The sequence below is a fragment of the Aulostomus chinensis genome, chromosome 18 (genome assembly GCF_037954235.1).
Source record: "Aulostomus chinensis isolate RoL2024-O1b breed Wild chromosome 18, RoL_Achi_v1.0, whole genome shotgun sequence".
Classification (NCBI taxonomy): Eukaryota; Metazoa; Chordata; class Actinopteri; order Syngnathiformes; family Aulostomidae; genus Aulostomus; species Aulostomus chinensis.
This window is the reverse complement of record NC_141337.1, coordinates 1,546,831-1,560,000: the sequence shown is the minus strand read 5'-3', so window position 1 is coordinate 1,560,000 and position 13,170 is coordinate 1,546,831. Positions and strand designations below refer to the sequence as shown.

At 50.1% G+C, this 13,170-nt stretch overlaps 2 protein-coding genes across 4 annotated transcripts in view; one reads left to right on the top strand and one right to left on the bottom strand.

Moving 5' to 3' along the window:
* The window catches only part of LOC147244561 (uncharacterized), a 3,240-nt gene extending 2,832 nt beyond the window's left edge, over positions 1 to 408 (top strand). For all 3 annotated transcript variants that reach the window (XM_086186110.1, XM_086186112.1, XM_086186111.1), the window contains exon 5: positions 1 to 408. This exon is cut by the window's left edge and continues 949 nt beyond it. The gene's annotated coding sequence lies outside the window, so the exon portion shown is untranslated.
* A 336-nt stretch (positions 409 to 744) lies between these two features.
* On the bottom strand, positions 745 to 9,642 carry LOC147244560 (transmembrane protease serine 9-like). The gene is made up of 10 exons (XM_086186104.1): positions 9,507 to 9,642; positions 7,377 to 7,397; positions 6,587 to 6,749; positions 6,198 to 6,466; positions 5,895 to 6,040; positions 5,541 to 5,805; positions 5,167 to 5,338; positions 4,229 to 4,482; positions 4,046 to 4,146; positions 745 to 2,744 (listed from the first exon to the last, which is right to left on the bottom strand). Exons 1-10 carry the CDS (start codon positions 9,556 to 9,558, stop codon positions 2,451 to 2,453), a joined length of 1,737 nt encoding a protein of 578 aa, XP_086042230.1. The 5' UTR covers positions 9,559 to 9,642; the 3' UTR covers positions 745 to 2,450.
* Between the last annotated feature and the right edge of the window lie 3,528 nt (positions 9,643 to 13,170).

The window sequence follows — 13,170 nt, the reverse complement described above, 5'->3', positions numbered from 1 at the left end:
ACCACTGTGCCAAAGTCACAGAGCAACTAACAGGGTGTCTTTTCCTCAATCATCCCCATCTTTACAACTGTCAGTCACGCTGTCATTAGCGTTCAGCTCAGACGTTCATGCCTGATGTCTCTTGGTTTTGTTGAACATTAAAGGGCAACATTCTTTATTTATTCAATTCAGATCCAGCATTTTAAGATCGTCTCAACCGAAAAACTGCCTTTTGGCCCAGAGGCCTCGTTGGTAGCATTCAAAGGAGCTGCAGCGCCAGGAAAATACTGACCAGCTGGAAGTGCCTGTTTGCTTTGATGACAGTTTAACGAGACGCGTGTAAGATATGCTAAAGTTGTGTGTTATTTTTCTACAGTTTGGTTCTTAACAGTTTACATTTTTATTGTATTAAAAATGTTTCAAAGTGGATCTCAAATTGAATTTTCTTGATTTTCTTCATCCACTTTTGCTCTCCAGCTCCCCTAAAGTTGTCATCGAGGACACTGATGTGTTCCCAGAGTCCTGCTCACAGCGTCCTTCCATGGCTCCTCATGTTGAAGACATAAAGCTGCTTGGCTTTAAGGGTCAAAAATGTTGGTGCCCAACTCCCAACGAGCTGAGAAATGTCTGACCCCTCAGACTTCGGTAGCGCCAGCGTTTGGGTTTTTAATTTAAAGAAACGACACTTTGCACGTCCGTATGAGGCACATTTGACAGGAAATAGGCAGCCCTGCAGGCAGGTTCCACAACAAGTCCCACACATGGTTTGAACTTGAAATAACACCTTTATTGTTGACGTCCCGGTGCGGCACCTCAACATCACTAAGATATTATTACAAGTTGAGACAGCACAGGGATTTTTATGGATCAACATGAAATATGGCTGACGTTCCTGTCCCCCTGAGGATGACTCCCGTATCCGGCGCCATCGTGGGGACATCTAACAGTCCACTTCAGCTGCTCTAGCTTCGTGCTAATTAGCAAGTTTAGCATGCTAACTAGCAAGCTGCCATTAGCACATTTATAAATCAGTCAGACGTCAAACTTTTGTGTATAGGCAAGGGTTTAAAAACACATGTACAATATATTCTTTTTGTTTCCTTAACCATCATTTTAAGGGCAGCTGAACATCAATAGAAGCATAAATGCAGGCTCACAGCATGAAATCAAACAAAATATAACATTTTCACTTCAAGCAAGTTAAGAAAACAAAAGGACACTGTGGTGACATTTGGCAAGATTTAAGATCAGCATCCATCCTTCATTTTAGTGGCAGCAGGGCGGAGCACGGCTGTGCTGCTTCGTACAAAGAAGAAGAAGAAGAAGAAATCATTGTTGTGCAGTTTCCTTTGAGACTGATCAGAAGAACGACAGGCAACGCGCAGCATAAATAAATCTGCTCCTCTTCCCTCCAGTGCTTCGGTCTCACAAGTGCATCGTTATAAACAAACCTTCCAAACGCACACTTGAAAGTGAGACTGCAGTTTGCAGCGTGAACGTCCTCATTCAGTCAAAGTCTAAAGGCATTTCAAGGCCTAAATCTCCGTTCCATGTGATTCCACAGGTGAAACGCTGCAGCGCCATCTGTGTGTTCAGTGCATTTAACAACAAGAGTCTGCATTTTACACCAATATTGAAGACTCCAGCAATGAGCTTCCAAAAGCTCTTCAGTGGAATGGAAATAATTCAAGCGAGTGGTAGGAGACGATGAGAGAAAGGGAGCGAATCAAGTCTGATGTTGCCATGGAGTAGCGACGCGGCAGGAGGTCATCAGCGAATCCTCCTCTTTGTTTCAGTGCTTCAGGACTTTTCCTTTCATAACTTTTATTGAATGTTCAAACCAAATTAGGAGTCAAGAGTTCATGCTAAGCTAGTTAGCATGAACTCTTGATTTAGCAATTTTCAACTCTCACTCATGGCCACAAACTGACTGAAAAGCTGAAATATGTTCAAGTTGGACAGGAACTGAGCGTGATGCCGTCTGCCCGTTAGCCTGCAGAACAACCCGACGCAGCCTGAATGTCCTTCTCAGAACGAGTTGGCGTGATGATTATTGATTGTTTCGTGATGATTATTTCATTGTTATTTGGATCTGTTTATTGCCATCAAATCGCCGCAAAATATGTGTGAGAAGGATCCGGGTGCAGTCCGTGGAGATGCTTATCAATTTCACCAAACTGCGTCAGCCGGGCGCATCAGTGTAGGTCATGGCGCCTCATGGAGGTTGACCCCCAGTGGAGGGAGATGAAAATGGCTTCACACTTGGCCTGGACATCACATTGACTGTGCTCAGGTAGCTAACTGACATCCTCTAGAGCAGATTAATAAAACCGGTCCTGCTGGACCCTGAACGCCACCTTAGACCCCGCCCACCTCACCATCCTTCATGGTTTTCACCAGAGTCATGTCTTTACGTGTTAATTTACATTAGTTTATGCCTGTCACGCGTAAATGTTACTGTTTTAAAGTGGTTATAAGATGAGCTGCATGCACATGGAGAAGATGAGGAGATGGAGGAGGAAGACCAGGGCTGGGGAGGCGCTGCTTGCGGTCGTGGCGGGGGCAGCGGTCGTGCCGTTGTTGGAGGCTGGAGATAAGGACGGCCCCAGTGTTTCACTCAGGAAGGCCTGATAGTGGACGAGTTGGGTGAAGACCATGACATCACTCGCTTGCCTTTGATTGGTGGTGCTGTTGCTGGCCGATAACACGGCAGCCTGAACCCAGGAGCCGCCCACCTTACACATCACTGGACCGCCAGCGTCACCCTGAAGACACACAGAAGACTGTTAAAATACATCCTTATGGTTTGACTCCAACTGTGACCTTTGACCTTCAGATGACATGAGGCAAGGCAAGGCAGTTTTCTTTGTGGCCTGTCTCCAGGCTTCATGGCATCATAACAACATCCTCTGCCCTCAGAGCCTCACATCGACTGAGGAGAAACTCCATAGAAAACCTTGAACAGGGAAAAATGGGAGAAACCTCAGGGTGAGGAGGGGAGGAGGATCCCTCACCAGGAGGGACAGACATGCAGGAGATGTTGGTACAGACAAGAAAACAGTTTATAACACAGAATGGAGGAAACATAGAAATGTTAATAACAGCTGAAGAAGGAAGCTTCTGGAAGGGGAGGCAGGGAGAGCAAGCCAGCTTGATGGGGGACTGGATGGCAGACTGGTTCATGGGAGGGGAGGCAGGGAGAGCAGGCCAGCTTGATGGGGGACTGGATGGTAGACTGGTTCATGGGAGGGGAGGCAGGGAGAACAAGCCAGCTTGATGGGGGACTGGATGGTAGACTGGTTCATGGGAGGGGAGGCAGGGAGAACAAGCCAGCTTGATGGGGGACTGGATGGTAGACTGGTTCATGGGAGGGGAGGCAGGGAGAGCAGGCCAGCCTAATGGGGGACTGGATGGTAGACTGGTTCATGGGAGGGGAGGCAGGGAGAGCAGGCCAGCTTGTTGGGGGACTGGATGGTAGACTGATTCATGGAAGGGGAGGCAGGGAGAGCAGGCCAGCTTGATGGGGGACTGGATGGTAGACTGGTTCATGGGAGGGGAGGCAGGGAGAGCAGGCCAGCTTGATGGAGGACTGGATGGTAGACTGGTTCATGGGAGGGGAGGCAGGGAGAGCAAGCCAGCTTGATGGGAGACTGGATGGTAGACTGGTTCATGGGAGGGGAGGCAGGGAGAGCAGGCCAGCTTGATGGGGGACTGGATGGTAGACTGATTCATGGAAGGGGAGGCAGGGAGAGCAGGCCAGCTTGATGGGGGACTGGATGGTAGACTGGTTCATGGGAGGGGAGGCAGGGAGAGCAGGCCAGCTTGATGGGAGACTGGATGGTAGACTGGTTCATGGGAGGGGAGGCAGGGAGAGCAGGCCAGCTTGATGGGGGACTGGATGGTAAACTGATTCATGGAAGGGGAGCGAAGGCCGGTGTAACAGTAGGGAATAAGGGGGGGGGGGGGCGATGCAGGCGGCGGTTGGAGCTCTGGTGGATCTGTGGAAACACAGAGAGACTGAGAGACACCAAGGCCAAACTACAAAGTAGCAGCTCTGGCCGCTCACCTGCTCCAGCGACAGAGGCCCTGTACAGATGCTGTCAGCAGATGTTGTTGCGTTCCCACAATCCACGACCGAGGTCTGGACCTCCTGCAGGACCTGCTCCCCTGGAATTGGAGAGTGAAACGATGGTAGGACGTGAAACATGAATCCTGGTGTGGACTGAAGCCAAAGCTGTCATGGACCTACCCTCCTCTCGCCCGGAGCCCCAGCCAGCGACCCAGCATGAGGAGTTGATGGCAAAGGTTTGACCGTCATCCAGGCAGATGGGTTGGATGTAGTCGGACAGGGGGGGCGGGGCCGACAGGTGCAGCACAGCGATGTTGGGACCCGTAAAATTGCTCAGAGTGATGTTGGTCACGTTCAGCGTCACCTCAAAGGGGTTGGACCCGTTCAGTTTCAACCCACCCAGAACCACCGTCCAGTCAGATGCTGCGGTCGAACTGTGTGAGAGAAAAATTCCAAGCGTTACGATGGTCGGGGTTCTCCTCCGGTTCTCCAGGTTGGTTCTAAGTTTCATAAAAGACTAAAACCAGCACACGTCCTTCCATATCAGCAGCTCCTGACTGTCCCTGGTCCTCAGCCTCAAACCCACATAGGAGGGACGTTCTCTAAAGGTTCTGTAAAGGTGACGAGTGTCCTGAACCTTTACAAATCATTGGGATTAAAAACACTGTGACCATCCTGCAGGTTCTGTCTGTGTTACTCATCTTCTACGGTTCGGTGCCATCAGTAGGGGGATGCTATTTGTTAGTTGTGGGCATTAAGGGAACATTCTGGATGTTTCAGGAATGTTTGGCAGATAATTATGAGATGTTCCCTCAAGCTCATTCACTATGTTCCTAAGTTGGGTTCTTGAAAGGGTGGGGAGTCACTGGTGGATGTTCTGGGAAGGTGGAGGGGAACATGTACAGGACTCTCCAAGGCTCTACATCATGTTCCCAGAACTTTTGTAGAGGCGACAGTGACATTTCAGGAACCTTTAAGGTACCATCCTGGCTACTGGGACTCACGCCAACGTGGTGGGGCTGACCAACGTTCCTGCTGCTGACGAAGCAGAGGACATTTCTCCTTCAGTCATAAACGGTTCTAATGTTCATCTTCTGCAAGTTCTCCGGCCGACTCACTCGGTGAAGCAGTCGGCGTTGCTCAGCACTGCATCCACAGCCACCAGAGTCCCGCCACACTTGTGCTGACCGTTCTTCTGCAGGCTCGCCAGCCACGGCCACACGCCGGCGTTCTCCACAGAGCTGCTACCCAAAATCCGTGAATTCATCGGGGCCTGACCGCAGACTGCAGCTGGAGAGAAAAAGGAATATCTTTAAAGCCTAAAACGTCCCCAAATATGTCCGTCTGACCTTCAGAACCGTCCGGACTTGTCATCTGGACTTGGACAATATAAAACATACAGATTTGGACGGTGATGTCACATGACACATCCAGCAGCTGCCTGCTGTTGAGAGGCTGGACTGGGAATGAAATCGTGGACGCTGTCACTCACGTTTGTCTGTGGGAGGGACGGTGGTTTGGGGAGGCGGCAGGCCGGGACAGGTGACGCTGAGGTCGCCGTTGGTCCCCGTGGACGTGTGTGAAACGAAGCCCGGCTGGCTGGTGCTGATTTGGCTGTTGATCCAGGACTGATACCTGGACACGCGAGTGTAGACTCCCGGTCTCTCAGGAAGGGCACAACCTTCTCCAAAACTCACAATCCCACACTGGACCCACACATTTTCACTCTTGACAACCATCGGGCCGCCTGAGTCCCCCTGTGAGGGGATGATTCAGGGTCAGCAGGCGGGAGGCTGCAGCAGGCGGGAGGCTGCAGCAGGTGGCGCTTCAGAGGAGAAATACTCACCTGACAGGAGTCCTTCCCTCCCTCACGTAAGCCGGCACAGATCATGTTGCTGGTGACGGAGCCCACGCCGTAGTCACAGTTACACTGTCGGTTCCCCACAACCGGGACCTCCACCTCCATCAGCTCTCCAGGGGACGGAAGAGGCACTGAAAAGACATAGCCTCCTTTTAGTGAACAACAATACAAGTACTATTACCACTAGTACTACTCGTACTATTACTTAGTAATCTACAGCGGAAACAACACAAATAATATTGTGACCTCCTGACAGAACAGTTCTTGGCTGTCACTCTTAAGGCTCACCTCCAGATCCAATGGTGCCCCAGCCGGTGATCCAAGCGTCAGTACCAGTGAAGAAGGTGCTTTCTGACGCCGCCAGGCAAACCGGTCGGATGTAGTCGTTGAACTCCACTGGCAAGGAGAGCTTCAGGAGCGAGATGTCGTTGTCAAACGTCGCTGGGTTGTACTGGGGATGGTTGATGATCTGCGAGACCCCCCGGGACACCTCATTGGGGTTGAACCCCTCTTGAGTCTGGCGACCCAGAGACACCACCAACCCGTCTGTGCTGGGGCTGAGGATCAGAGGAAGCAGGGAATGTGAACCACATGAAAGCCAAGAACACCTGGACTGTTTGAACCTCTGGGATTTGTCCCGTGACCCCGGGAGGGGCTCGGCTTGTTGACCGGCTCACCTTTGGAAGCAGTGAGCCGCCGTCATCACCCATTCTCTGTTAATGAGGGATCCTCCACAGAAGTGGCTCCCAAAATCCTGCAGACTGGCCTGCCAGGGCCAGCTGCCATTAGGGGCTGGCTGGCCTCCGACGATCCTGCTGTTTAGCAGCGCCCGACCACATTCTGAAGACACGGGACAAAGAAGCCGAGTCATTGTGGTTCATGCTGCGTAAGGAGGAGGAAAACTGCCATAATTAGAAATAAACAACTCATTAATCCATACATCCAATAATGAGGAAAGAAATGTAAGAGCACCAGCCTCCATGACCAAACGAACGTGCAGGTTAAGGTGAAAAATAAATTAACCAGCTGAAATATTAAAGATTTCAAATAATAAAGTGTGCATGTTAGTTGCTTGTATCAGTTCCTTCGCCATATTTCAGTATTTCCAAGTGTATTACTTTGCTGTTTGCATTTGCTGGTGTTTATTTGTCTTTGTTTCATGTTTCCTCGAATGTCAGTGAGGCGTTATTCTGATCGGAGCCTCCATCTTGCCGGAAGAGTGAGGCCACGCCCCCTCACCACAGACGGTGAAGGACGTCAGGAAGAGATAAGAACACAACCTCAACTAACTTGCAAATGAATAAAACAGATACGAATGTCTTAAAAGTAATTTAGTTGAAAATGAAAACTTTGTCTGTGTATTTTTCTTTGCACTCCGTGATCAAGGGGCCTCCTTTCCTCAGCCGCTCCCTGACAGTTGGTGATAAGCGGTCACATGACGAGGCGCTCAACCCGCTGGTGACTTACCGCTGAGCTGAGCCTGCACGCCTGGAAAACACAAGACAAAGAGATTTTAGGAGATTTGTGTTTTTCTGTTTACGAACAGGTGAGAGGCATGAGAGCGCTGGGCTGAGATCCTTCTCTTGAAAGACAAAACGTTGTTATTAATTTCAACAAAACCCGAATAAGTCTTCGTGTTCATTTGAACGTTTACTGATACTTTTATTCATTTTGTCTCCTCCCTTCGGGGTTCAGGGAAGCGACAAAGTTCACCCTGAACGTGTCGTCAGTGTCTGCATGGCGAGATGTTGACGCTCTTGAGAGGTTAATTGTTGCAGGGCTTGATTGACAACTCTCAGTTCCAAGAAAAGCACTGCTGTCAGTGGATGAACAGAGCAAATCGATGGCGTGAGGCACTTCTTGGGGGAGGAGTCTGTGCTGGTCAACACCTCCAGAACCGCATTCATGTGAAGAAGGATTTGAGACGTCTTTGGCGAAGCGTCGACTTGGCCTGAGTCACTGTCGGTGAGGTCATAAATCTTCCGGTTCTGTCAGCAGCAGATGAAGCTGGAGCACCGCTCCATGTCAGACGTGACGTCACGGGCCTCAATGACGTTTGTACCTGAATGTCTTTCTTTAGTTTGTTGTTGGTTTGAGCTTCCAACCCTGAGCTGCTTCCTGCCCCGCGGGGATAAAGAACGTTTTTTGAGTCTGAAAAAAAGAAACCCTCAAACTTTCTTGGCGTTTGAAACTGCAGACCTGACGTCACCTCGTGTCAGCCGCTTCTGGTGACTCGTCCTGATTTCCCGGGACTGTCTGGAAGCTGTCAATCACGTTGTTCAGGAATGCGTTGACATTCACCGCTCATCTTGGCGCCTCTCGACTTGTCATCGTTTCAAGTGTCGCTGTTGTTCAGCGGCGTGTCACCGGACCGGTTTCACCGCCAAACCGTGGAATGTGAGTCGTTTGTTTAAGCTTGGCATTTTTTAGTTTTCATCTCCTTGAATGGACACAAAGGTGCTGGCGCCTGGTCTCGGCGTGACGACTGCAGGAATGTGCCGTGTGAAACGTGTCCGATTCCCCTGTGACTTCAGCTGCAACATCAGGTGGAAACAAGAGGACAAATGTGATAAAAGCTGAAGGTCACCATGTGCAGCTGATGGGAGCCGAAGGAGCAGGTGACGCGTTCTTCCTGCAGCCACCAGGTGGCGCTATGGGGAACGTCAGCTTGCGGAGGCTTCAAGCTTGTCAGTAATAAGAAGCAAATGGTGAATGGACTCTAATCATTCAGCACCTCTACTGTTGTAGTCAGAGGGCCTTACTGTGTGTCCTCACACACACACACACACACACGCACACACACACACACACACACACACACGCAGCACCACAAGCTACAGCGTCTATCCAGGAAATTAAATCGTCATGTCTGGAGTGAAATATGAGGACTTCAGCCCAGGAGGTCTTGGTCTTTCTGAAACACCAACAGCAGCAACAGACCCCAACCTGCTGGAACGTCTTCATTCCACCCGTTTCACAGGTGGGCCAACATAAGGCACCCAGGAGGAGGACTCTCAGTTGTACGCAGAAGTGAAACCTGGTGAGATCGGGATCTCCTGGGTTCTCTCCTGCAGCTTCTGTTCTGGTTCTCATGTGAAAGTTCTCCGTTCATTCACTCACGACATGATGAGGAGAAATTTAGTCCCGTATCTGAGCTGATAAGGTCTCCAGGTGCTCATCGGTGACTCACCAGAGCCAAACTCATTAGCTGTGACATGTGGATGATTAAACGCTCCTCTACAAACTCGTTGCCAGCGGCATCAGTTGAGGAACCGGGGACGCATGGCGCCCTGAACTCAGATGGCAATCTGCCAATCACACGTTCTCCTCTCAGGGCAGGTAAACCACTTTATCGTTGGCGGTTCAGCAGTTTTTCACCTGTACAGCGTCACTGATTTACTACACCAGGAAACTCTTTGATAATCATCTCTGTTGGTTGTTGCCTCTGTGTGTTTCAGGACTTGTGTGTTGGGACACCTTAGTCGGCTGATTTGAATCCGTTTTAATGCACGAAAGAATAAATTCGGACTACTTGAGTGTAAAGCAAAGTTCTCTACACAGCTGAGAGTGTGGAACAGGTGACCAGCAGCGTCTTACCTGGGATCAGCAGAGCGAGCAGCACACAGGTCACTTGGTAGAAGGCTGTCATGGTGAATGCCTGTTGTGAGCTGTGCTGCAGAATAAATATCCTCCCTCCCTCGTTCCCTCCCTCCCTCCGTCTGTGACAGCCAGCCTCACCTGGCTGCTGCCAGGCCCTCAACACCTCCTCGACACCTCCAAGAAACAATTCCAACAATTCACCTGTTGACTCAGGTGTGTGCTGCTTCCTTCGTCTCCAGCGGAACATTCCAGCAGAGGACAGAGATCCCGGTGCTCAGACACCTGATGATGTCACACCGCAACCTTCTTCCTGTAGAACCAGTTGTGTCCCAGTTTGATACTGTAATTAAGTCCACGTTCACGTTAATTCCCGGTCTCGCTCCTCGAAAATGTTCCAGAAATATTTTACACTGGAAAGGTGACATCACAGCTGTGGGCTGCGTGTGGTCAGGTTCACGGGGCCTTTGACCTTTACCAGGAACATTCCCACGTAGATCGGAATCTTTCAAAGGTGAATCGGATCAACAGTTACAACAATCAGGAACCTCCATGGAGACCATGAACGCAGCAGTGTTCAGGGACAGCCTTTAATCCCGGTTTATAATCCCAAATAATCCAGTTTGGGAGGGACGATGTTTATGATGTGACACAAACGAAGGTTCCACCTCACCAGAGTTTTAGGTGTGGAGAGAGAACACAGACAGGAGGTCAGACGAGAGCCTGATGAGGAACAAAGGACCGACGTTCTGTTCTGCCACGGAACCCAAGAACATCAACGACTTCTTCATCAGAGCTGCAGTGACGCGGTCGAAAACACCCAATTCAACATTTTCATAAATAAATGAACACTTTAATTAATCAGTCACTTGAATGTGTTTTTCTCGCACTGAAAGAGAAGCTGCAGGTGGTAGTGCAGTCACAACCTTGCTTAGCCGCGTCAGCAAGACACGCCGTGCTCTAAAGACGTCAGAGAAGTTGTCTTCTCGTCCAGAACTCGGTTGGTGAGCGATGAGCTCAAACATCGCCAGCCAAAGATGAGCTGGAGGCAGCGAAAGTTCCAGCGTCTGAGAGAGAACGTTTCTACAATGCGGTGACGCGTTGGTGACGGGAAGCGAGTTCCCTGGTTGGGTCAAAACAATCGTTGCTCCTCCCTGAGCTGCTCGCCAGGTTCCGAGGACGACATCAGCTTCACCAAGACCAGATGTTCGGCTCTACTGTGGTGTTCTTCATTGTTCCGCCTGGTCCCATTGCAGAGGACACGCAGCAGTTGTCTACATGTTGGAATGCTAACGTTAGGGTTGGCACGACAGACAGAAGAGCCCTGGTCAAGCTCTTGTGTGTACCTCAGCCTCCTCCATCAGCTTCCCCAGGTAGCGCCGGGGACCTGAAGGCAGCACAACAAGCCAGCCAGAGGTCCGTGCTGCGAGTCGGAAGCTTTGACACGATGCTGGAAGTGTTGGAGATCAAGCGACTGACGTGAACAGTCATATTTGAATCATGTTTGTGGCCCTGACCATCATTGTGAGAGGAAACCACTGGGTGGGAGACTTTCTCGTGAATACTTTGAATACTTTGTTGGATGCAAAGCACCCTGCAGCGGCGAATGCGTGGAGGAGAGGCGGAGCCGCTGAGTGATGAAGACTCACCGTTCAGCTCCATCCGTCGTAGGTGACGAGCAATGACGCCTTCCTCTGGAGGAAGCTGGTCAGACTGCGTCAGACGCCCCTGCGAGCTCCGGTGATGTCACTTCTGTCAACAAATAATTGTTTTCAGAACAAGTTTAACCGGTCGGAATGCCGCAGTAGCCGTCACCACGGTAACCGTCAGCACCTTGAGGTCGTCACCTTGACCTCCACAGAGTCTCCAGCTGTATTTTCAAGTTGCAGCACAATTAATGCAGGAAAGGCACATTTATCGCTGGCAACAAGACAACTGCTTTACACAAATGATAATAACAATAAACACAATAGTACAGTCATAATATCAACAATAATATCAATAATAATGATACTTGAACCCACAACACCAAAAAACAAGAGAAAGAAGTAAAACATCTGGAATCTGAGGAGGAAATACAGCAGAAAGGCAGATGAGTGCAAAGCCTGAGCAGAGACACGATGGTGTTTAATGTCAACAAGAACGAGCTGAAACCGTGGAGGTCTCCTGTCCCGACCTGTAATGTCCTGAGACTTTGTTCCAGGAAGGGTGCTTCCTGTTCCTGGTGATGACGTCATAGTAGGAGGGACTTGCATTCAGGTAACATCAGCGACTGTAACCTTTGACGTGTCCCGACCCTTCTGGATGATGAAGCCCAGGTTCACAGGCCGAGTCCAACCCACCGGTGGTTTGGCGCGTCTGCCCTGGAGGGGGTCAGCACAGGTGTCAGAGTCACCAACAACACCTGAGCGATTGCTCACCGTTGAATTATGGCTGTGTTCCATTCACTGTGCCGGAGACACTTGGACTGCCTACACTGGCGCCATTCTAAATGGGATTGAGGCGATTTGGAGTCTTCAGAAAAAGATTTGATCATCATCATCAAAGTCCAACGGATGACTGAAGACACGCCCACATCACATGACCTGTTTTGACTTCCTTCACCCAGACTTGGACCTCATTTGTGTCTAGGCTGTTTTCTTGCTAATAATGTAGACTTTGTGCCACTTGCAGGATGTTGAGTGTCCAGAGGATCATCATCATCATCGTTGTCGTCATTACGAAGCAAATTAGATGCTGTTAGCGTCAGTCTCCGTTAGCTTTCAGCTAAATGCTCGCGGCCGGTCCTTCCTGCGTTCTGGAGTCACGAAGAAGTGAAGGAGGGAAAGAAACGCAGACGTTCATTCAGGCAGGAACCTGAGCTCAAGCGCTTTGACTGTAGTGATGTAATGTGCAGTTCAGTTACCATGGTTACCATCCAGCGCTAACGGGCACATGTCTGTCATGGATGTCGAGCGCGACGCCCTGATCATTACGCTTTGGTTTCTTTCTATCAATGTGAGAACCTGAAAGGGAGAACTCATTTTCAGGGTGAAGTCCTTCAAGACTTCAGGAAATGCGTTGAATCACCATCATGAGATGAACATGCAGGTTCCCAACAGCCCTCTGTTCTTGTGACTTGTCTCTGTTCCAGCTGAGGAAATCATTACATTTCAAACTGGATGGTCCGGTTCCAAGCCGGAGGCGCCGCTCACCTGGCAGGAAGTCTCGACAGCTCCAGAAAACCATCTGGAACTATTAATGAACCTCGGTGGAACACCTCCCGCTGACAACAGCAGAGGTTGGTTTTTTTTAACAAAATAATATGACGTCACAGTCACACTGACCTTTGACCCCCCCCAGCCCGAAATTCTCATCAGCTCATCTTTTCAGTTCATGTGGACGTTTATGGCAAATCTGATCATTCAAGGTCTCTCTGGGACACTGATGGATCAGAAACAGGACGGTCACCGCCGGCACCATGGACACCCGTGAGACCGGCAACACGACATCCAGGCCTTGAGAGAAGAAGAGAGTTAAACAAGCGTCAGTCAACTTGATTGAGAGACTGAGAGTGAACTGACAGTCAGTAATTAGACCCTTCGCTCCAGGCCGAGCTGGAAGAGCTAAAGTGGGAAACAGGGAACCCGATTGGCTGTGAGGCCTCTGGAGGTCAGAGGTCAAA

What these genes read in the sequence shown, in the direction of transcription:
- LOC147244560 (XM_086186104.1), bottom strand. Translation starts at nt 9,558, where the DNA reads ATGACAGCCTTCTACCAAGTGACCTGTGTGCTGCTCGCTCTGCTGATC. An exon ending in CGTGCAGGCTCAGCTCAGCG is followed by an intron (nt 6,750 to 7,376) that starts GTAAGTCACCAG and finishes CCGTGTCTTCAG; the next exon opens with AATGTGGTCGGGCGCTGCTA. An exon ending in GAGGGAAGGACTCCTGTCAG is followed by an intron (nt 5,806 to 5,894) that starts GTGAGTATTTCT and finishes ATCCCCTCACAG; the next exon opens with GGGGACTCAGGCGGCCCGAT.